The sequence below is a fragment of the Carassius gibelio genome, chromosome A4 (genome assembly GCF_023724105.1).
Source record: "Carassius gibelio isolate Cgi1373 ecotype wild population from Czech Republic chromosome A4, carGib1.2-hapl.c, whole genome shotgun sequence".
NCBI lineage: Eukaryota > Metazoa > Chordata > Actinopteri > Cypriniformes > Cyprinidae > Carassius > Carassius gibelio.
In genome coordinates, this window is record NC_068374.1 from 20,338,471 (window position 1) to 20,364,458 (window position 25,988).

General features: G+C 41.3%; 1 protein-coding gene across 1 annotated transcript in view; it reads left to right on the forward strand.

Annotated features, from left to right (window-relative positions):
* Positions 1-25,988, forward strand: part of LOC127971003 (GRAM domain-containing protein 4) — a 192,411-nt gene that overhangs the window by 74,221 nt on the left and 92,202 nt on the right. Inside the window, exon 3 of the mRNA XM_052573743.1 lies at positions 19,170-19,278. Coding sequence (XP_052429703.1) covers positions 19,170-19,278 — 109 coding nt within the window. The remainder of the gene's footprint in view (positions 1-19,169; positions 19,279-25,988) is intronic.

Genomic DNA, 25,988 nt, shown 5'->3' on the forward strand with positions numbered 1-25,988 from the left:
GACTTAGATCCCGGACGAGCCCCCACAAAATGTAGTCCTCCCGCTGGGTAGAATCTTATGGCTCACAAGTTAGACATCTATCTAGGGGATTTTGAATTTACCCACTACCCCGGTAAAGGCACATTCTCTTCAGTCACAGTACAACTCTAACCCAGATTGTCAGATTTATGTTTCTTCTTTTTCTGAAAATAATAAATGAATAAACCACTACTGCGTTTCCCTTTAGATAAAAAAAAACTATTAACAAATGAATTCTTTCCACAGGAAATCACACAAAATTATGGCAGATCAATAAACCTGTATTTATTCTTTTCCGGAACTCTTTTTTTTCCCCTGTTTGTTTCACTTTGAATTTCCAAATAATTCAATTTACAGAGTCACAACAATGAATCAACATATCTTCAAAAAGAATAAAATAAAATGTCAATGCAATAATCAAAATTTACCCAGCTGGGATTTTCAGTACACAGATGGCGCGCTAGTTGGAGCTCTTTGATGCAAAACCAGAGTACTCACGAATCAGGACAACAAGGATTCCAGTTGTAGAATAGGAACTTCAAATCCTTACTCCTCACCCAGATGATAACCAGCATCCATGATGACACATCCCACAACGACGCTTGAGTGGATCTCCATGAACTCCTCCCTCCTCGAACTGGTTAAATGCAGCCGCGAAAAAATCTCTCAGTGTTGAAGAAAAATAAACACACACTTAACGTGCACTCTCAACTAGATAGACCACTGCAAAGCAGATAAACTTCCCACAATAAACAAAAAAAAAAACACGGGTATTTTCTTCCGGATTTCACACGACTTACACAACTTATTATAACTTAAACTGCCACTCTGCACTCAAGAAATTAAACTCGGGAATATTCTTCTGGGTAATTTCACAATCTAAAGCTAATAAATCGAATCAACGTGAAGATATAAAAATGAAACATAGATCTCTCACGTGTGATCCTCATGCTAGATCTGAACAGCAGCTCATCCGCCAGCGAGAGAGAAGGCAAGGCCCACCAAAAAAAAAAAAACCCCTGAGTTTTCTCTCTCAACCCCTGCACCTCGAACTTCCTTAGAGGTCAAAGTACACAATTCTCATCGTCAGAATGACGCTCTCAGAAAACACAATTATGATTTGTTTTTTCATTTACACACACATATTTATTAAAAAAACGTATTAACATGTCTCATATTAACATGAGAGAGAAAAATAAATAAATAAATAAAGTCCATCAACACTTTGTTTGCGTATGAATACCATTTCAAGCCCAAATACAAATAATTAAATTATCTTATTTATAAACAAAATAAGTGACAGGTATACATTTAGAAAACCCAAAACATTTTTCCTAGGTCTCTACAAATGCATTTACACATCAATTACAACTGTATATTTTGATACTAGGGACTGAGATAGGTGGGTTTATGCAGCATTGTGTCTTTACATTGACTTTTTTAAGGAGGCACAGAGCACCTTTAACTTGGCTGTGTAAAGATACCTAGTTTCTAATGTAGTTTTCTCAATTTTATGCTGCTGTGTTGCTGTGTTACAATTGCATCTACAGTCTGAAAAGACTGAAAGACTGACCGGAATTGCTATTCCATTTTCATGTGTTTGCATTCATAATTTCCTGCATCATGGGCAGCTTTAATGTTAAATGCGAAAGCCTGCTAAAAGAGATTGCGACCAGTGGTTCGTTGATGTTTAGACAGCATTGAGGAATGAGTCATCGCTCACATACTGATCCAAGTAGCTCTGTTCGCCACATACAAACACAGACACACATGGAGCCAACAAAACTCTTGTCTGATAGTGTATCTCAGATAAGCACTTGTATATTCACTGTTTAGTTGCGTTACTTTTTGATTCGTGCAGTTATGAGCGCTTGAAGGACAGGGCTAATGAGATCAGTTTTTTTACATGAGCAGAGGTTTGATTGACTCTAAATATCCCTTTTGTGAGATCCAGTAACTAGGGGTGGAACAGTTCAACTTTTTCATGGTTCGGTTTGTTTCATGGTTTTAGAGTCACAGTTTCGGTACAGTTCGGTATGTACTATGTTTATGGAAAAACTATAAAAATTATATTCTATCTAACTACAAGCAACAATAATAAATACAAAAGAGTAAATATACACATAAAATAAACAGTGATTTTATTGTAGGGAGGTCAAACATTAGTTCCATGCTTCGTCCTCTTGAGGGCGCTTTGGGAAAACTGTCAGTGTGACTGTTGTCTGAAGCATGAATGAAATAACGACAATGAACTTGACATTGGCAGGCGGAAGCCTATGACATAACTGCAGATATAAAAGGGCACTTGTAGAACACATCATCCTCTTTTTTGTCTTCAAGTCTTGTGTACGAAGCTCATATGCATTTGACTCATGAGAGAGTAGGATGCGCTCACTTTTGCATTCGTGGAACTACAAGAGCAGAGGTCTATACTCAAGTTTTTGCCAGTTTTTGCACGAGCGTGTTCACGTCTCGGGGGAGTTGAACAAGCTTAATGCGATGCATTCGCAATGGATTCTGTTCTTGCTTGATTCCTGAGGGAATAAAGTGTTTGATCAGAGTGTGTACGGCTCTCAGGAGAGAAAGCCATGCTGCGAGATGTGATTGCATTGAGAATGCCTGATTCTTTTGAGAATTTAGCCCCTCTCACCCGCATTATTCAGTCCAATTACGGGGATTGTAGGCGGGTCATGGAAAGAATCTGAGAGGAATCCTTTTCTTCCAAGAATTATTATTCTACATATTTTTCATATAGAATAGGAACTGTGTCTAATGTGGGTTTTCTACATTATTGATGAAGGAGGCTACTACCTTGATGTAAAAATATGGTCTTGTTTGAGCCTCCTTTGAGCCTCCTCATCTTCTAACCCCAGGTTGTGAGCCTCTCTGTGAGCTTCCCTTATTAACTGTCTTGGAGGGCTGAGATCACAGTTCCTGGTGCTCTCAACAGAGCTCTGTGGAGCCGTTTAGACAGAACTATTAGTATGAAGGCTCTATTGTGAACTTCACTACTGTGTCTAGTGTTTAGTAGTCAGGTTTCGTTTTAAAGAGACGTTATGTTGAGACCTCCACTCTTAAGGGCTTCTCTTAGAGGGTTGAGTGCTAGGCTTCCTCTAGTTTATGAGAGTCATCCTACTGAAGCCTTCATTCTTCAGAGCTTTGTCATGGGCAGTGATATGAGTTGTAGAGTTGTTTCTTTGAGCCTCGCTAACTGCCTTTGGTGTTGAGTGTAGCCAGGTTTCCTCCCAGTTTAGAGAGTCGTTATGCTGAGACCTCGACTTTTAAGAGCTCATCTACCAGGGTTGAGCGTTATTAGGCTTCCTCAAATTTTAGAGACTTATCCTGCTGGAGCCTCCAGCTCTGCTTAGACAGTACTATTGGTATGTAGCCAGGTCTCCTCTCACTTTAGAGAGTTGTTATGCTGAGACTTCCACTCTTAAGAGCTTCCCTGCCAGGGTTGAGCATTGTAGGTTTCCTCTCATTTGAGAGGCATTCTGCAGAAGCCTCTGCTCCCCAGAGCAGATTATCATGCTCCTGGTTCTCCTCAGGGAAAAAGGGGATGATGTGTTCTACAAGTGCCCTTTTATATCCCAAGTCGCTCATTAGCTTACATCATAGGCTTCTGCCTGCCAATGTCAAGTTCATTGTCATTATTTCATTCATGCTTCAGACACCGGTCAAGCTGAAAGCGTTCCCAAAGCACCCTCTAGAGGACACATGGTCTCGTTCCCTATTCTCAGGGAACCATGGTTACATGCATAACCTTGAGACATTTTTAGGTACAGATATTGAATAAAGTAATCAAATGTAAAACAACATTGCATATTGGACTGTATAATTTAAAGATTGTTCTTTGTTAAATTTACAAAAGCTTTTAAATCAAGAGCAGTGAGTGATTTATTTTTTGTTCCTGTTCGCTTAATGTAAAGACTGTCACTTTAAGAGAATGTACTCATCCAGTGCACTGATACAGTAGGCCTACATTCAGCCGGTTATGCCCGCTGTAGGATACTTACCAAGGCGGGCATTTTGACATACTTTTGTGTGAATTTTAACACGATACTTCAGATAGAGCTTCATATTTGCGCGTGTTCTGAAGTTCGGGTTTGCGCTTCGGATGAGCACATGTAAAAATCTTCTCAATGCGTGTGTGAGCTTTATACCTTTGGCACTTACTGTAATTGTTTAAACTGAAAAAGCTTAAATTTAGATTTACATTTAATAATTTAGCAGACGCTTTTATCCAAAGCAACTTACAAATGAGAACAATAGAAGCAATCAGACCAACAAGAGAACGTTTTTTTTTTTTTTTTTCAGGAATATGATAGAAAAGAAAAGAAAAGAAAAGAAAAGAAAAGAAAAGAAAAGAAAAGAAAAGGTAAGTGCTAGTATTAGTTGGTTAAGTGCTAGCGAAAAATATGTTTTTTGGAAATGAGTAAAAACTCATTTTGGCTCAGAATTGAGATTGGGAGGTCATTCCATCAGCTGGGAACTAAATGAGTTTAGTTTAATCACAGATATGAACAGGTCTTACCTGTGCACATGCGCTATCAGCACTTGGGTGATGATGGAATAAATGACTGCTCATATTCCAGCATATGCATTCACATTGAACAAGAGTGCATGGTTTGTCGGCAGTTTTTTTTTTTTTAAATGTCATCGCTGTTATTGTAATGTCTGGGAAGCCAGAATGCACATACATTAACAAAAATATATTAGCTAAACCCTGTTTGTTTTACGTTTTATTCCTAGAAAACCATATTATAGATGCTTTGTCAGATTTAAATTGAACCGCGGTCCCAACACGTCCAAACCGTGTGTGGAGAACCGAATGATTAAATTTTCTGTTATCGAACCATCCCATGCCTACCAGTTACCAATACTCTTTCTGCTGGAGACTGTCTCTTCCTGTACTGATGACCCTTCTGGCATCTCCTGTTTCAAGACACTTTGTTTTGTGTCACAGAGGTGCAAGATGCAGATTACAATAACTATTAGGAATGGAAATCAAGAACTTTTACTGTTATTTACTTGCCAGTCTATGGGACAGTCTCAAGTCTCCAGGTTTTCATCCAAAATATCTTAAAAGGGGGGGTGAAATGCTTGTTTTCACTCAATATCCTGTTAATCTTGAGTACCTATAGAGTAGTACTGCATCCTTCATGACTCCAAAAAGTCTTTAGTTTTATTATATTCATAAGAGAAAGATAGTCTGTACCGATTTTTCCTGGAAAAACACGAGCGTCTGGAGGCGTGACGTGTGGGCGGAGCTAAAGAATCACGAGCGCGAGTAAGCTTTTGCGTTGAGAGCGTTTGGAAGCTGTGACAGCTGTGAAGGCTGAAACTGAACGAGAGCAGCAGCAGCAACGACTCGCTCCGAGCGGGGCTCGAACCCGGGTCTCCGCATGGGAGGCGGACGCACTAACAAGGAGGCAGAGATATTTTAAGCAGTTTTACTCACCGCATGCGGTTCCAACACACGATCGTGACCCTTTTTCGTTGGGACTGCATTATCCTTAAGAAATAAACAATGTGCAAATCCGGCGTCAAACTGGGCCTTGTTTGTAAACCAAGCATCTTTGAAATGCAGGGAACAAACAAAAACACTTGCACAACTCCGTTGATGCTCTGTAAAAATAAACTCCATCCACTGGTCCCTTACTCAAATACTCAACTTCTCTTTTGGTAATCTGTGCAGGGTTGTCTTGCCCTGGCAACCAAAAACACACTCCTTTTGGTGACATTTCGCGACGCTCTCGCTCTGATCAGTGAGTCTGTGCTCAGCCTCTCAGTGCTGTGCTCTACGGGAGCGCGCGCTCTTCCGGCAGACGTGCTCTAGGACCCATATAAGGAAATTCCGCTCCATCTAACGTCACACAGAGCCATACTCTAAAAAAACTTTTCCGAAACTTGTGACAAACCAGAAGGAGTATTTTTGGAACAAAAATACTCCTTCAAACGTACAACTTAATTTTTTTAACTTTGTCCTTGTTTAGCATGGGAATCCAACTTTTTAACAGTGTAAAAAACTCAGTATGCATGAAATAGCATTTCACCCCCCCTTTAAATTGTTTTCCGAAGACCAGAGGCAGACAGAGTGCACAGCTTCATTATTGAAAAGTACAGATACTTCTAGCTATATTTTACTCAAATACAAGTAAAAGTACTACAGTCAGATTTTCATCTTTTTACCATGTCGCTTAATTTTACATTTCTCACTTGCCCACAAGGCAATAGCACAATGGAAACGCTCTGACAAACCACATACTCAAGAACATCAAAGCAAATGCTCAACTAACATTAAATTACACTTTCAATTTTTATCGTACAGATAAGAGCAAATACACCAATCAAATCTGTAAAGGGTCTACTTTTATTTGTATACACACATAATAACAACAAAACTTTGCGTATTTAAAAAATAAAGAAAACAAACAAGGTGCGCTGTCTGCAGCCTTGGTCTGCGGTGTGATCTTCATTTAGAAACATCATTAAAATGAACTGTAACTCAGCAAATACTCAACGAAGAGACAACTAAGCAAGTACTACAGAAAACAAATATTCTGTGGTAAAGTAAGCCATATGAAAACAACGTGATGTCAAGTCAAGTCAAGTCACCTTAATTTATATAGCGCTTTAAACAAAATACATTGCGTCAAAGCAACTGAACAACATTCATTAGGAAAACAGTGTGTCAATAATGCAAAATGATAGTAAAAGGCAGTTCATCATTGAATTAAGTGATGTCATCTCTGTTCAGTTTAAATAGTCTCTGTGCATTTATTTTTGCAATCAAGTCAACAATATCGCTGTAGATGAAATGACCTCAACTAAGCAAGCCAGAGGCGACAGCGGCAAGGAACCGAAACTCCATCGGTGACAGAATGGAGAAAAAAACCTTGGGAGAAACCAGGCTCAGTTGGGGGCCAGTTCTCCTCTGACCAGATGAAACCAGTAGTTCAATTCCAGGCTGCAGCAAAGTCAGATTGTGCAGAAGAATCATCTGTTTCCTGTGGTCTTGTCCTGGTGGTTCTCTGAGACAAGGTCTTTACAGGGGATCTGTATTTGGGGCTCTAGTTGTCCTGGTCTCCGCTGTCTGTCAGGGATGTAGAGGTCCTTTCTAGGTGCTGATCCACCATCTGGTCTGGATACGTACTGGATCCGGGTGACTACAGTGACCCTCTGATCTGGATACAGACTGGATCTGGTGGCTATGGTGACCTCGGAATAATAGAGAAACAGACTAATATTAGCATAGACGCCATTCTTCTAATGATGTAGCAAACACATCGGGTGTTATAGGAAGTGTTCCCGTTTCCGGTTTAACTAACTAATGCAGCCTAAAAATCCTTTAACGGATTTGGATATTAAAAGCATATTAGTATGTTATGTGTAAGCCTGGTTAAAGAGATGGGTCTTAAATCTAGATTTAAACTGCAAGAGTGTGTCTGCCTCCCGAACAATGTTATGTAGGTTATTCCAGAGTTTAGGCACCAAATAAGAAAAGTATCTGCTGCCCGCAGTTGATTTTAATATTCTAGGTATAATCAAATTGCCTGAGTTTGGAGAACGTAGTGGATGTAGAGGATTATAATGTAAAAGGAGCTCATTCAAATACTGAGGTTCTAAACCATTCAGGGTTTTATAAGTAATAAGCTATATTTTAAAATCTATACAATGTTTGATAGGGAGCCAGTGCAGTGTTGACAGGACCGGGCTAATATGGTCATACCTCCTGGTTCTAGTAAGAACTCTTGCTGCTGCATGTTGGACTAGCTGTAGTTTGTTTACTAAGCGTGCAGAACAACCACCCAATAAAGCATTACAATAATCTAACCTTGAGGTCATAAATGCATGGATTAACATTTCTACATTTGACATTGAGAGCATAGACCGTAATTTAGATATATTTTTGAGATGGAAAAATGCAGTTATACAAATGCTAGAAACGTGGCTTTCTAAGGAAAGATTGCGATCAAATAGCACACAAATAGCAGAGTTTTTAGGTCCTATAGTTAACACCTCTGTTTTTTCAGAATTTAGCAGTAAGAAATTACTCGTCATCCAGTTTTTTAAATCGACTATGCATTCCATGAATTTTTCAAATTGGTGTGTTTCACCGGGCCGCAAAGAAATATATAGCTGAGTATCATCAGCATAACAGTGAAAGCACCATGTTTCCTGATGATATCTCCCAAGGGTAACATATAAAGCGTGAAGAGTAGCGGCCCTAGTACTGAGCCTTGAGGTACTCCATACTGCACTTGTGATCAATATGATACATCTTCATTCACTGCTACGAACTGATGGCGGTCATATAAGTACGATTTAAACCATGCTAATGCACTTCCATTAATGCCAACAAAGTGTTCAAGTCTATGCAAAAGAATGTTGTGGTCAGTTGTGTCAAACGCAGCACTAAGATCCAATAAAACTAAAAGAGAGATACAACCACGGTCAGATGATAAGAGCAGGTCATTTGTAACTCTAAGAAGAGCAGTCTCAGTACTTATGATACGGTATAAATCCTGACTGGATACCACCTTTTTGATGTCCTTCTTTCACATCCCCCTTCATTACATCTAATGCGACCACGCCCACACGGTGAATGCGGTGTGGCGAGTGTGGTGGGGCTGAGAGCCGTGGGAACGGAGCGAGGCCGCTGGAGTGATAGGAAATAAGCGACACCTGCTCGACCCATCGGTCTCGAGTCCCACGGAGGAGATGGAAGGATATAAAACAGGAGCGACGACAGTGAAGGACGAGAGAGAACCAGGCCTGGGCTTTATTTTATGTTTTGATTTTGTTTGTGCGCAGCAGTCATCCGTGAGGGGATTCCGTGCTGTTTTGTATTTATTTTGTAATTAAAGTCATTTTGATTTTCTGCCGGTTTCCGTCTCCTTCTTCCCGATGATTGTGAAGTTTGGAATGCGTTAAATGCGGTATTTATATTTTAATGTTCCAAGTGAAGTTTGCGGCTTGTAAACTCCCACACAGAAAACAAAGCAGCGAGACTGTTCGACGTTTTAAAATTGTATTTTACTGTTTGCTTCAAGCTGAGAGGAATAAGACATAATTCACCCCAAGATGATGCGCTGAGGATTACCTCAGGATTTGAGATTTGGATTTCCTCAGAAAAAAAAGAATGAAGCACTTTATCCAGAGATCATAAAACATGAGTAAGTCTCTTTTTTTATGTATATAATTGTATTAGGTTTCACATAAGTTGTACACATTTTACTAGTTAGACTTTTTCTAAACTATAATTCCTGACTAAATGTATAATCAAGTGAAACATGAAGTTTCATTCACATCATCTAAATGTTCTACTGTACTACTAGTATAAGGGACCATCACAATAATGTTATTAATGTAGTTTATCATTTATTTTAAGAGCTCATAAACAATATACAATTTGGAAATGCTAGTTATATTATGTTTATTTATATATTTCAACATGACACAATACCAGTCAATATCAGTTTGCTAAAGCACTTATATTTTTCAATATTTTTGCTATTTAAAATAACTGCTTTCTATTTTAATATTTTTTACAATTTAATTTTTTCCTGTGATCAAAGCTTCTCCAGTCTTACTCCAAGTGTAACAATATACACTATACAATTCAAAAGCTTGGAGTCAGTATATATATATATATATATATATATATATATATATATATATATATATATATATATATATATAAAATAAAACTTTTATTTAGCACACATGTGATGATAAATAAAAATGATTAATATGATAAATGTTACAAACAATGCTGTTCTAGCAATTTATCAAAAAAAATGGATAAAATACTCTCAGCTCTTTTCAATGTTATATAATAATAATAATAATTATAATAATAATTATAATAACTATATTTTTTTCTTTTGTAGAAAATCAGAATATTAAAAGGATTTCTGAAGGATCGTGTGACTGGAGTAATGATGCTAAAAATTCAGCTTTGAAAGTCATCTTTTGTTCCTAACAAATGGTTTAACTGCAGTTACTGTGGGATACTTAAATATATGTGGGATAATTAAATACATTCTAAATAAACTACAAACATAAATATATATTCATTTATTTTGTCCTAACATTTTTTCTTGTAACTCTTCCCTCTCAGTCACACACCTGACTGAAAGGTTCATTATGCAGCTCATTATGCAGGCCTTTGTCTTCTCAGGTATAAATCACAATAATATTAATGATAGTTGACGCCTACTCACATATGCCCCTCCAAAACAAAAAGTGTCTTAGAAAATTTAAATCAATCTATTGTTTTGTGTGAGTGAGTAAACAGGATGATTTTCATATCATTTTGAAGCAAAAATTTTAAGATACAAGCTCCAGGTTTGACGATCTTGTGAACAAATGTTCTGTATTATGACCTTATTTCAGTGACTTCAAAATTTTAGTTCCCTTTCAGTCGGTCACTCTCGACGCCACGTCGGATGACCGACGAATATGGGATATCGCTTCGATAGACCAATCTACTTCGAGTGTAAACTAAATGAGCCAATGCACATTGGCATGCAATTATTGCATCCAGCTGCCGCTGATCACTGCGTGAGTATAAGAGGGCAGCAGGTGCAATGCATACCAGCTTTTCGCTTCGGAGCCGAGCGTTAGTATCGCTCTGCTCAACTGTGTCTGCTGTGAACTACGAGTTCAGCACGCTCTCGGAAGCTTCGTGTGTTGGTGAGACGGCGCTTCAGCGGCGGTCGTTCCTGTGTCGAGTGGATTGCACACTTCAGGTTGCACTACCCCTGTCGTGTTGCAAGCAGCCAATTCCCCTGTGCTCCTCAGCACTAAAAGAGCATTTCCTAAAAGAGCAAATTTCTCTAAAAGAGCTTCACGGGTGCGTTTTACTGCCAGAAACCAGCCGGTGGGCTCCTCCTCCCTCACCACCCTCGAGGGCGGTGCAGCGAAGGGGTACTCAGGAATTCCGTCAGTGGAGCGGGCGGTAGCGATACAATTGTGTCCTAAGTCCGCCGCCTCCTGGCGTGGAGACCCGGTGCTCCCTTCCCGGGCCTGTAGGCACTCGTCTGGTCTGACCGGCAGTGCCTATGTGGCTTGCGGGGAAGCTGCTTCCGCCTTACACGCTATGGCGTTACTGCAGGTGCACAAGGCTAAGGCACTGAAAGACCTGCACGAGGGTGGTCACGATCCAGCGCTTCTGGAAGAGCTCCGAACCGCCACTGATCTTGCGCTTCGAGCGACGAAGGTCACCGCGCGTTCGCTGGGTCGTGCGATGTCCACATTAGTGGTCCAGGAGCGCCATCTGTGGCTGGGTCTGGCAGACATGAGGGACACCGACAAGGTCCGGTTTCTCAATGCCCCTGTGTCCCAGACCGGCCTCTTCGGCGACGCAGTCGAGATCTTGGCCCAGCAAGTCTCGACTGCCCAGAAGCAGACTGAGGCGATCCGACACATCCTGCCCCGGCGGGCAGCTGCTGCTATTTCCACCCACCCGCCGGCAGCAGTGCCCCAGCCTACTCGTCGCCGAGGGCAGCCCCCTGCATCCGCCCCTGTTCACGCATCGCATCTGCAGCAGCCTCCAAGTGGTGCCGTTGAGCTGGGCGCAGGCAGGCTGCCCCTCCCGTCCTGGCCCCCATCAAACTTGGCGGTGAGCAGAAGAGGGGTGACCCAGAGAGAGGTAGCTGCTTTCTGGGGGATGGTGAAGGCACCTCTCCCTCCCCTGGAGGAGGGCCAGGCGGAGAATCTGGAAATCTCGACAGGAGAGTAGTTTCCTCCCTCTCTGGGTCCCAGGAGGGCACGGAGAGTTGCGGACGGCCAAGCACCGGACCTCACTCATCCTCCTCCTTCGCCAGATGGCAGCAGCGGGCGGTTCGAGAGTGTCAACCAAGGCCCTACTCACGCACCCTCTGCCAACCTGTGGAACCAGGTGAGCCCTGCACACCACACTCGCACCACACTCCAGCCTGCTCACAAGCCGCCCGAGTTGGGTCCCTGTGTTCCACCGAGCTGCCCCACTGCGGGTATGGCTGTGGTTCCGCTGATCCCGCTTGTACGGTTCTTAGGCGCCTGGTCAGCGCTACCCAGCCCGTCTCGCTGGCTTCTGCGAACCATCAGCCTCGGCTATGCGATTCAGATCGCCCGGCTTCCCCCCAAGCTCTGCGGTGTCCGCTACACTACAGTGAAAGCGTCCGATGCCCCTGTCTTGCGGAAGGAGATCGCAGTCCTACTGGCGAAGGCCGCGATAGAGCCGGTCCCTCCAGCCGATATGAGGATGGGGCTCTACAGCCCGTACCTCATTGTACCCAAGAAAAGCGGTGGGTTACGACCGATCTTGGATCTGCAAGTTTTGAATCAGGCCCTCCATCGGCTACAGTTCAAAATGTTGACACAGAAACGCATTTTCAGGTGCGTCCGTCCCCAAGATTGGTTTGCAGCGATCGACCTGAAGGACGTGTACTTTCATGTGTCCATACTTCCGCGCCACAGACCTTTTCTGTGGTTTGCGTTCGAAGGACTAGCATATCAGTACAAGGTCCTGCCCTTCCGGCTGTCCCAGTCTCCCTGTGTCTTCACGGAAGTCACGGAGGCAGCTCTCGTTCCTCTCAGAGAGCAGAGTGTTCGCATTCTCAACTACTCAGACAATTGGCTGATACTAGCACAGTCTCGAGATCAGTTGTGCGAGCACAGGGATGTGGTGCTCTGGCACCTGAGCCTGTTGGGCCTTCAGGTCAGCTGGGAAAAGAGCAAACTCTCACCATTGCAGAGGATCTCTTTTCTCGGTATGGAGTTGGATTCGGTCGAACAGACAGCACGCCTCACAGAGGAACGTGCGTGGTCGGTGCTAGCCTGCTTGAATACGTTCAAGAGCAGGACAGCGGTCCCACTGAAACTCTTTCAGAGGCTCCTGGGGCATATGGTGGCCACAGCGGCACTTACACCGCTCGGCCTATTACATATGAGACCGCTCCGGCACTGGCTTTATGGCCGAGTCCTGAGGTGGGCGTGGAAGCGCGGCACTCACCGGGTCCAGCACATCTCCAGGCATGCTGTGGTTCACACGCATGCCTCCACCACCGCCGGGGGGGCCACGTACAACGGGCATGCAGTCTCAGGGGTTTGGACGGGCCCGCAGCTGCAGTGGCACATCAATTGCCTAGAGTTGTTAGCAACGCACCTTGCCTTGAACCGTCTCAAAGGTTTCTTACGAGGCAAGCCGGTGCTGGTCCGATTGGACAACACTGCGACTGTTGCGTACATCAACCGCCAAGGTGGTCTGCGCTTTCGTCGCATCTCGCAACTCGCCCGCCACCTCCTCCTTTGGAGTCAGAAGGTTCTGAGGTCACTTCGTGCCATTCACATTCCAGGCCTGCTCAGTCGTACAGCCGACGAGCTGTCTTGAGCAATGCTCCCGGGAGAATGGCGACTCCATTCCCTGACGGTCCAGCTGGTTTGGAGGCGGTTCAGAGCCGCTCAGGTAGACCTGTTTGCTGCTCCAGAGACCTCTCACTGCCAGGTTTTCTACTCCTGACCGAGGGAACTCTCGGCACGGACGCACTGGCACACAGCTGGCCGCGGGGCCTACGCAGGTATGCGTTTCCCCCAGTGAGCCTTCTCGCACAGACATTGTGCAAAGTCCGGGAGGACGAGGAGCAAGTCTTGCTAGTAGTGCCATATTGGCCTACTCGGACCTGGTTCCCCAAACTAGTGCTCCTCTTGACAGCCCCTCCTTGGCCAGTTCCTCTGAGGAGGGATTTACTGACTCAGAGATGGGGCACCATTTGGCACCCGCGTCCAGACCTTTGGAAACTCCATGTTTGGTCCCTGGACGGGACGCGGAGGTTCTAGGTGACCTACCCCAAGAGGTAGTTAACACCATCACTTCGGCAAGAGCATCGTCTACGAGACACGCCTATGCCTTGAAGTGGAACCTTTTCGTTGAGTGGTGTTCTTCTCGTCGAGAAGACCCCCGAAGATGCCCGATTGCGGTCGTGCTATCCTTTCTGCAGCAAGGGTTGGAGCGAAGGCTGTCTCCCTCCACCCTCAAAGTCCAGGTTGCCGCTATTGCTGCGTACCATGACCCTGTGAATGGGAAGTCTTTGGGTAAGCATGACCTCATCATCAGGTTCCTTAGAGGGGCCAGGAGGTTAAATCCATCCCGGCCCCCCTGTATACCCTCTTGGGACCTGTCTCTAGTGCTTAAATCACTACAGCAGGCCCCATTCGAGCCTTTGCATTCAGTTCAGCTAAAGTTTCCTTCATTGAAAACTGTGCTCCTGCTTGCACTGGCCTCCATCAAGAGGGTAGGGGACCTGCATGCATTCTCGGTCGACGATTCGTGCCTAGAGTTCGGGCCGGCTGACTCCCAGGTAATCCTGAGGCCCCGGCCTGGCTACGTGCCCAAGGTTCCCAATACACCCTTCAAAGACCAAGTGGTGAACCTGCAAGCGCTGCCCCTGGAGGAGGCAGACCCAGCCCTGGCTTTGCTTTGTCCTGTTCGAGCATTAAGGTGCTACGTGGACCGGACGCAAAGCTTCAGGACCTCAGACCAGCTCTTTGTCTGTTACGGAGGCCGGCAGAAGGGGAATGCCGTCTCTAAGCAGAGGATGGCCCACTGGATTGTGGATGCCATAACCCTGGCTTATCAGGCTCAGGATGTGCCCTGCCCGTTCAGGTTGGAGGCTCACTCAACTAGAAGTGTTGCATCCTCCTGGGCGCTGGCTCGTGGCGCCTCGCTGACAGATATTTGTAGAGCTGCGGGATGGGCGACCCCTAACACGTTTGCTAGGTTCTATAGCCTTCGTGTAGAGCCGGTATCCTCCTGTGTTCTCACCTCAAACGGGTAGTGGCACTGAGAGGCCCCGGTTAGTGTCGGCTTGCTAAATCTGCTCCAGAGTGTCCGTACTGTAGACCATGTTGAGATCCTCCATCACCCTAGGCAGCTGGACGCAGCGGAACGTCCGGCGCCAGGCCTTCATGATGAATCCATGAGAACCATGGAAGGCTGGGCTCCATATTGAGACCTAAGCGGTACTCATATGTGTATAGTCCACGGTATAGCCTTAGAGCCCGTGTTTCCCCGGCAGACTTCTGCCTTCCCAAGAGGGTTTTAATCACCTCAAATTTCTCCATATACTCCTAAACGAATGCTATATGTGTATTTGCCTCCGAGACCTCCTTCGGAAGGATGGGGCTTCCGCAGCGTCCCGGCTCCAAGTGGACTGGGTACGTTTTCCCAGTGTTATCCAATCTCACCCAGTGAGGTAGTGCTTTGACAATGGTGAGTGGAGCTACTTGTTCTGAGCCCCGGCCTACACCTAATAGGGGCACAGGCGGCTCGCACAGGGCACTGGAAGGGGCAGCACCCATGGCGCTTTGATAGGGATCCCATATTCGTCGGTCATCCGACGTGGCGTCGAGAGTGACCGACTGAAAGGGAACGTCTCGGTTACGTATGGTAACCCTCGTTCCCTGAAGGAGGGAACGGAGACGCCACGTCCCGTCGCCATCGTTGCTGTACCGCCGCTGAGCTGCCGGGTTCCCGGCTCGGCTCCTCAGCGAAAAACTGGTATGCATTGCACCTGCTGCCCTCTTATACTCACGCAGTGATCAGCGGCAGCTGGATGCAATAATTGCATGCCAATGTGCATTGGCTCGTTTAGTTTACACTCGAAGTAGATTGGTCTATCGAAGCGATATCCCATATTCGTCGGTCATCCGACGTGGCGTCTCCGTTCCCTCCTTCAGGGAACTAGGGGTTACCATATGTAACCGAGACATTTTTCACTAACCACGCATTAACGTTGTTTTCTCAAAAACACATTCATGTACATACACATTGTTTACATATTATTATAGCCCAGTTTGTACTGAATACAGTGTTTTTAGACTTGTAGCAATGTATGTTTAGAAAACAGCTGAAAAAAGCACAAAAGTCAGGGCATGTCAAAACTTCTCCAGGCCCCCAAAAACCCCCTAGACCTCAGAGGGTTAATGTGTAATATCAGAAAAGAAAATTCAACTAACAATTGTGTGTACATGTGAGTTTCTCTGTTTTTTCAGCCATCAAATCAATAAACCTAAACCAGCAAAGGCAATATAGCAATGTTCTGACACACCTCTGAACTTGACCATGTTATACACGCAACATAGAAGAGAAAATAATAATGATTAAAGAAAATCAGCTGTGTTTAGGTCAGGGTAAAAAGAAGGAAAAATAAAATTCAGCTCATTTGAGTGACAGTATTAAGCCCCTTCCTCTCACATTGACATACATCAATGTCCTCTGAGTGGATACATTTGAAAACGCAGCCTTTGCGTTCTCGTGTGGACGGCGAAGCCGTATAGTTTCTGAAACGATGACATCATCAGCCCACGTCTCGCCCCTAATCAGACACCACTACATTATGTACCAGCAACAAAAACATGAACATACACTGAACGAATGTCTTTTTGTTAACTAGCATTAACACTAGGGCTGGGATAAACGACTATTTTTTAAACTATTAATCTAGCTATTATTTTTCGATGCATCGATGCATCGATTAATCTAATGATTAATTTTTTCAGACTGATTCGATTTTGATTATCTCCCCATTAATTGACTACTAACAATTTATAGATAGATATAAATTGACTGTGAGTGCGCGAGCGTGCATGAAACTTTGGTGTGTCCCCCTTTTTCTATCGTGTTTAATGATTTTGATTAATATGCACAAGGGAGAGAGAGAGCAAGAAGCGCTCGTGTTGTTTGAAGACTGTGAGTGTGCGCGCGCAGCCGGATCTCTCCCTCATACGTGCCTTGTCAGGCGCAGCAGTCATTCTATTCTACATCACTCACCGATCAAATAAGGCTTTGACAGCCGCCAAAAAAAGATCAATGCAGAAAAACCCCTGGATTGGTTATATAACGTTGGACAGAATGTTGATCCGGCCATCGCGTATATTCAGCGCACATAAGGTAAACGTTTTGCAAAGTTTTTTAGAGAAATAAAAACAGGTTGACAAATCCATGCGCATATCATCGATGACCTCGACGCGTTGTCCCAGCCCTAATTAACACAGATTAATAAATGTATTTTTCCATGTTTGTTTGTGTACCACACGCAAGGTTTATGAGCATAGTCCATGTCTTCTCAGTTTTAAGTGTATCTCTGTGGCAGAATTACATGAATACTACATTGTTTTGTGGTTTCATGTCGACATGGATATTTCTTGAGATGAGGAAAAAAAGATCAGATTGGGGTAAGCTCCATCTCCATGTAGACGGGGCCGAAGAAGTAACGGTTACTTACGGTTATGGAAAGAAATGTAGCGGAGTAAAGAGTAAAATTTTTGCCTCTCAAATGTACTTGAGTGAAGTCATGAGTACTCCCCAAAAATGATACTGTAAAAAAAGTACAGATCACTCAAAATTGTACTTAAGTACTGTACTAAAGTAAATGTACTCCGTTACTGTCTGGCTCTGTTGTTCCAAACTTTTATGAATTTGGAATGACATGCGGGAAAGTGCTTAATGACAAAATTTTCATTTTAGGGTGGATTATCCCTTTAAATTGTATGTGAATTAGTAGACATTATGCAGTGGTAAACTGGAGTACGCCACTTTGGTTTCACATATTGTCATCACATTGACTACGATTACACATACATCGATATTCGATATGATTCGGAATTTGGCAATGCTCTGATTAGTACTGATTTATGGGTATTGAATCCTGGAGCCTGCAGCTACTTTAGCCATGCATTTCCCTCAAAATAATTGCACAATTTAGAATTTTCGACAACCTTTCAGAATCAAGCATCCAACAGCCCCATAGTATAACTAACAATGAGCAATATTTGCTACAGTATTTATTAATCTTTGTTAATATTATCAGATACAACTTTTTTTTTATTCTAATAATGTATATTAAGTAAATAATATAATAGTATATGTAAGTAAATGATAAATTAACTTTGATTAATAAATGCATTATAATAATTTTCTATTGTTAGTTTATGTTAATGAATGTAAGTAACTAATGTTAACAAATGGTTTATGACATTTATTTTGATTCCTAGCATTGGAATATAGCCTGTTTTTACAGGAAATATCAAAATAGTTTAGAAATTTCTACAAATATAGCATTGTTTTTTTTCTAGTAGTAACTAGTAGATGTGGCAATTTTAGAGTTTAGATTCTAATTTTAGAAATTACCAGTGACTTTTTTTTTTGAGACTTTTGGGTGTTTCCTTGTCTGTTGCCTGATATGACAGCTCAGGATAGTCACTAGTGAAGGACATGTGACTGGCTGCATTATTACATTATTATGTATGATGGTTTATGAGTTCCTGCGGCTCCAGAGTGAATGGTCACATGACATTTATGGCACAATTGATTGGCTAATAAAAACCTGTAGCCCAGAACTAACTACCCATGACCAAATCCCTCTTTTAGTTTTAGCTACGTTGTTGCTTAACTGCATATATTTTTTGCTATGTTGTGCTCTACTGGGTCTCACTCAGTCTCTTAATTTCACTCCATTTTTCTCTTCCATATGCATCCCTAATTTTCTATTTCCCCTACTGTTGCTTATGTGTTTATGTATGTCTCATCAGCTTATCTATAATCCTGCCACAAATTGCGTGAAGCAAGCATTTTACTGAGGTTAATTAAACTGAGGTTTAATGCAGTGACACCCAACATGCATGTGTGTGTGTGTCAGAGAAGAGAGCATGCCTGCACTGTCAGTCACATTGGCCACTTAAAGAGACATCTTTGCTTTTCTGCTGTCTCTCTCTGCAGTGCCGCCCTCTCTCCTAATCTCTCACTCACCTACTTTCTTTGTCTCTCTCTCTCATTGCGGTTCATCTTTCTGCAGATCTTGTGTTCTTTCAGCCTGCGTGTCTGTGTGTGTGTGTGTGTGTGTGTCTGTTTGTGTGTCTGTGTATGTGTGTGTGTGGCGGGATGGAGTCAGAGCAGGTTCTTGTTGTGCTATCAGTGAGTCAAAATATTACAGTCTACGTTTGCCACTGAGACTAGCCTCCAGTTTGAGGCTTATCGAACTAAAACAGGAGGAAGGCATTGTAGAGAGGACTGGTATTCTTTAAGTCACATATAGGAAAGATTAGTTTGTGTGAGGTTTGTTTCAGACTCATCTCTGTCAATTATACTGTGTGTTTTTTTCTAGGCTAGTTTGGGGACTTTGTCTGTCATGCAAGACCTGAGGAGCGAATCGGAATGTCTCAATGAGGTCAAGGGTCATTTGGAAATTGCCTTACTGGAGAAACACTTCCTACGTGAGTACTGGAAAGATTTCTGTGCATGTGTTCTATGTATGATATATGGAGTATAAAGCTAAAATATAGCTGCAAGCAGCGATGGCGAGCTTAAGCCATCAGTGCAACTCCACCCCTGTGGCATCAGGTAAATTGTACCCAGCGGACACATCCATTCACTATAGCCCTCTGGCAATCAGGTTTTAAGGGATATGGCAGTTAAAGGGTTAATCTGAATCATCTAGACTTTGAAATCACATTCACAGAACAATCTATATAACTTTAGTAACACATTACTATAATATTTCATTCATAAACATTAACTATGCTAACATGAACAATAATTATTTTAAGATAATTAACAATAATTAGGTTAAGACTTGACCATTGGACAAAAAAATGGTGACTGTGTCACGGGGGCAGAAGAAAAAAAAATGGTGAAGAAATGACAAAAAGAATTGCAAAAGAATTAAGAATTAATGTGAAGATAAATTTTTAGTCAATTCTGCAAGACAGACTTTTCAGGATAGGAGATGGAATAAAAATAAGCTCCTAAATCTAATGCCAGATTCTGGAAGATATATTCCTCAAAGCGTACAAGAGTCACTCAGAACCCATCTCTTCATAAAGCCTATATATAAAGTCTTAATATATAGTATTTGACAATACTTCATGCTATTCTAATTAAGTCATTTTTGGGATCTTTTAAGTCTCTCAGAACCTGACACCTTTTAATTCTGATAGTTTTACACCTAATTCTTCACTTTAATTCTTAATTATTTTCCAGTGAATGTGTTTCTGTTCTTCTCCACTTGTTTTTTTCTGACCCCTCTGACCCAGTAAGCATTTTGCTGTCTAGTGGTCATGTCTTAACTTTGCAATTACTTATTTGTAATATTTCTCATGGGGATCTAATAATTTTGGATTTTCAGTCTGAGTTAAACCTTTGTTTTTGGCTCATTTTATCAGTTGTAACGGAAACAGGTCAATTTAGCTCAAAGGGAATCATTTAAGATTTTAAAGGGAATTTGAACAGAATCACTGTTTCACGGCTGATCACTGAGACGCTCTGCGATTCAGTGAACTAGCCGTTTAACATCAAATCTGCGCTGGATACTAATATCCAAACTATAGTGAAAACACTATTAATTAGCACAGTAACAAGATCGGCAGTTTAAGACATTAACTTGTTAGCACAAAACACAAGATACTTCTCTTTTCAATATGAATAAGGCTTTATTAGATAAATCTAAGACATATAAACTAAACACATAAACGCACACACACACACATTCACACAAGTTGCAGGAAGGTCGAAAGTTAGGGAAAGATGAGTTTAAGAGAATGGAAATATGGAATCCCAAGTTCACAGCAATACGTTAAATTGCATAAACATGAACAACCATCAATCACGTAATTAGCGCTCGCATTGAGTTCCTCAATGGGGTTAAAATTAGGGATGCACCGAAATGAAAATTCTTGGCCGAAACCGAAAACCGAAAAAGAGAAAACCAAGGCCGAAAACCGAAACCGAAACACCGAAAGAAATTATGCCAATTATTAGTACCATTGCATTTATTGCTATGACCGTGTACTAACTTTACTAAAATTAAGACATTGCAATTGCATAAATTAATATTAAAGTTTCAAAGATAATTACAATTACATAACTTATTAAAAAAAAAAAACATAAAAATACATAATTACAAATGATGCAAATATTTATTAAGCACATTGCAACAATGCACAGTATAAAATAAAATTCAAACTAAAAATTTATCCCACTCATGTGTATATTTAATAATAATGTACAGGCCTACTGGCCTGCAGAAAGGTTTAAAAAGAACTGTTCTCTCATTAAAACAAAGGGCATTTAGGTGAAGTGCATTTGAAATTTTTCTCTGTAGGACTAGAAAGTGCATTACTTCTCCAGTAGGCAAGACTGTTATCACTTCTGGGGATGGGGACTTCAGACAGATAACCATCTAGCTGTTGAGCAGTTGAGCTTGTCATCTGCCTGACATTTGAGAAATATATGAGAAAGTGTATTTAAATAGGGCCAGGGCATAAATAAACATTTTTATCAAATTAAAGCAGAAATCTAGCATAAATATGGCTACAATCTGATATTATGTATGTGTGTGTGTGTGTGTGTGTGTGTGTGTGTGTGTGTGTGTGTATATATATATATATATATATATATATAGTAGCCTAAAGCACAAAATAGCCAACGTATTATTATTATTTGAGGCACTTTCTTGCATAATTCCACTGAACATATCAGACAACGATGATGCATGCCACTCATCTGGTGCAGAGACGAGTCTTTTTTTTCTGCGCTCTGATCTGTCTCCTGCGCTTGGCGCTTCTCCGTCTCCACGCGGGTTCTCCGCATACAGCCCGGCCTGGATCATTTCGCGTGCGCGCTGCCTTATTTCCGAATCCAAGTAATGTTCTTTATAACGCGGATCAAGCACATTCGCGATGAAGTGCAGAGGATCCGAAAAGATCTCAGTGAGACGTGTGCTAACAGACTCTATAAGACTGTACTTTTCTTTGTTTTCACTTCGTGGTCCGTCTTAATCTCTTTGTTAGGAGACGCTTTAGTGCTGCGAATAAAGGAGTAAGAAGAGAGAGAATGTTCTCACTGGTGTTAAGTGAATGTCGCGTGGAGCTCGTGGTCTGCGCTATGCAGGTGCACTTGCAGGTCGCGGTTTCTCTTTGCGTCATCACAACATTTCGGCCGTGTTGTTTCGGTGATAAAAGTCTATCGGCCGAAAACCGAAAAGGCCATTTTCGGCCGAAAATTTTCGGTGGCCGAAATTTCGGTGCATCCCTAGTTAAAATTATATTAGATACACCAGTAAAGGTCACAGTCTGGAGGTAAAGTTACTTGCATCTCCTGTGAAGAAGGAGCCTCGGTGAAAGGGCTATCCCGAGGTCGTTGATTGGCTGGAAGTTCAGTCTCTGAAGTGACGTCTTGGGAAGCCCGTGGTTGTTGGGCGTTGGCTGAAAGTGCAGAGTCGTGTGCGCTGGTTGAAGTTGAACGGACGTTACAAAACTTAACTCAGAACACGAAACTATTAGCCGACATGGCTAATAGCAGCAGCTAGGGACTAAAAGCAGACTAAAAGCATGGCTGATAGCACGAGCAAGGCTGGGACTAAAAGCAGACTAAAAGCAAAATTTCATGGTGTCCAAAGTATTTAAACTTCCTTGTTGGCCACCCCTCAAATGTTGCCTTGACCAATCAGATATGGTCTTGGCTCGGGGGTATCATAAATCATTTGTTTATCTTACCAAGCATGTGGTTCCTGCCTCGCAGGATCTAATTTTGGACATGATTCCTATAACACGATTATGATATATTTTACAAATAAATGATTGTCAGGACAATATCAAGCAAGAAAATTCGATTATATCAATACTAGACATGACTATGTATCCTATAGTTATCAAAAGACATACACAATAAGTGATTATACATGATAGTCAAATGTGTGGGTTACACATAAATGAATATGGAGTTAAGCAATGAAATGATTCATTTATAAGTCTTTTTGAGTTCATTCTGGTCCATATATAATGTACAAAAAGCAGTTTCTTTGCCATTCTCTGGCAAAGGGACTTTTCTGTGAAGACAAAGGTTTAAAGCCCTTCCCCCTTAGGAATTTCAGTCTGGTTCTGCTGGGTGGGGGAAGTCAATGCAAGTATTTAACTTGATCTCCTGGGTTTACATGTGATGTCCAGCATTGCATTTCAATCACGAACAATAAATTTGACAATCTCTTCTTCGAATTAAAATTGTCAATAATTGTTCTATTGGTGTTAATGTTGAAAGCTGTTGTGTGAACAAGTTGGTTGGTTGGTTATCTTGCTTGGTTCTTGTGGCACTAGAACTGATTTATGACTTCCTGAGGAGTCTGGCTCTTGTTTCAATGCACACAGCTCTGATAGACTCTTTAATTTGTCTGGTTCGACTCATTTCTGCTACACAGTAAAGGAAAAATGCCTAATAATTCTTCACACCTGAATATAAGGAGTTTTTTTATTTTCCAGTCTTCATGGTCAACTACGTATATATCACACTCATTGCCTTCTCTAGTGCAGCTCAACCAATTTACATCCCATTCGTCCGTATTTGTGATATCACAAATCCCAGAAAATATTTGTTGTAGTCCAAACAAGTTGTTCGTTGTAGTTTTTAAAATGTGATTTTTGTTAAATAAAATTTCTCCTTTTGAATTGGACTTTGAGCTTTGTAAATTTGCTGAACTTTTTTATACTAGAACAGCAACATTACAGACTAACTAAAGTTGAAAGTGTGAAACAGCATAATAGCACTCATTTAATAGGCATTATTAAGCAGTTCATAAATACAGCTATAGATGTTTTTTTCTTGAGCACATCTATAAAGTTCAATCATTGTATTTTCATACTTTTTATAGGATCTTTTTATCATTTATGAATTTTTGAATTATATGAATTACAAAAATGAAATATAAACAAATGCAATATATATATTGGAAAAGCCAGTATATATATAATGTACTGGCTTTCCAATGCCGTTGCCATTGATAATAGGAGTAAGCAAGTTTAAAACATCTACAAACAAGAGTCCATGCAGACGGATGTAGATGCTTAACTCTTAAATTCAGATAAATGTCATGTCATGTCACAGGATGTCATAGGTCAGTATCAAATGAGTTTGAAATTATTATTTGCAGCACAAATAAGGATTCTTAGTATGTTTTAAATCCCTAAAACTGTCAGAAAAGGATAAGGCCTAAGATATTTCTTAAGCTGTAATGAAAGGGAAAAAAAACACCACCATTAGCAACAATAAAAAAAATAAACATTTAAAATACTGATTTTTTTCCCCCTGGTGATTAAAGAGATGATTAGGTCTCTCTCTCTCTCTCTCTCTCTCTCTCTCTCTCTCTCTCTCTCTCTGCCAGATAGCCCCTCCCCTCCCTACAATCCACACACACTGTCAGTCACCAAAAATTCAGTCAGTCACCAACCACCTCACACTCACACTCCCCCTCCCTCTCCCTCTCGCTCTCTTCCTCCCTTCCCTCACACAGACAGAGTGGCCAAAATGAGATCATGTCAGTTGAGAAGTCTGACAGTTTTTTAATTTTTCTGTTGTCCATACAGTGTTGTAAAGTCGTGAAACTATGCATATTTCCTCAGAATTATTTGATCTCTGTATGAAAAAATGCTTTGAAATGTTTGGAAGCTGCAATTTAAAAATACAAGCCAATTAATGATTCCCTTTTTACTGTCATTTCAAAAAATCACCACAACAAAACCGTTCAATCTAACCAAAATAAGATTTCTAAATGTATTTGTTTTTATAACTATAATGCATAAACTATGAAATTATACAAAATGTATAAAAAAAGTACAACAGTTATTCTTTTCCAATGTTTTTTTTTTTTTTTTTTTTGGATTTACATTTAAACAAAATTAGCCTACAGCAATCATTCTAAACAGCTTGAATAAAACCTGTCAATATTTATTATAGACCACTATAACTGTGTATAATCTAACAAACAAGTTTATTATGAAAATAAAAGTGTGTACACCAGATAAATTGGACAATAAAGAAATTGCTAACAATAGTATAATAGAGCATGTTTTAGGTTTTTAGGCCTTTGGATGCAGAAATGGACAAATCAAAAGTAAAATAAAATGTAATTTATTTAATTAAATATAGATTAAGTCTTGTTAGAGCAAAATAATAAATAAATACGTACACACATTAAAAAAGCAGCCAAGATGAATGAGTTTAATTTTTTTATATAGATTAAAATTGAAGACAGAAGCAGCTGGTATATGCGGTCACTTAATATTAAAATCCAGTAGATCCACTTCAGATTTATTTCTCAACAGTTTATGTTCACGTGGCTGTTTTCGTTTATATCCGCCAAGCTATTATGTATTTTGAAATAATCTTGTCCGTGATGTGTTCGTTCTTACGACGAAAGGCAGAAACCTGCAGCTCGAGAGAAATGTTATTCTGCCAGTCGCGCTTTCAAATAGTCTTGCGCACATAAACGGGTCACAAACACCTGCATTTAGCTCGTGTTGTGTTATAATGGATGTATTGTGTGCATTTATGGCAATAATTTATTTTAAAAAGCTCTTAAACAAGAATAAATTCGTTAGTTTTGAGCTTGTGACACTGTGCGCGCTGATCGGAGGCAGTGATTTCAGATAGGCAGCCGCGAATATTTCATTTGCACACATACAGTTCAAAAACATCTTAATTTAGCTCTTAGTGTGTTCTAATTGGTGAATTGTGTGATATCGCGGCAATACTTTATTTTTAATAGCTATAAAACAAGAATAAACTCATTTTTTCTGAGCTCATCATTCCACACGCTCCTGCTCAGAGCGGTGATTCATCTCTCGTGTTTCTCACATATCACTGACCACACATCAATTATTAATGAGCCCTGACCTGATAATAATCATATATGTTGGTTTAGCTTGTCAGTGTGAATTAAATCCAAGTATTTATTTGTATTTTAACCGATTTAAAAGTGAAACCAAAAGAGAGTCTCCTCCCTTTTTTAGTCCGGGAATTGAACCTGTAGGGGCGCATTTTCTCTCAGACAATGGAAGTCTAAGCACATATACTCAAACAGAGGGACAGAGTGAGAGAAGATGTCTGACGGTTTTTTAATTTTATGTTATCCATACAGTGTTGTAAAGTCATGAAA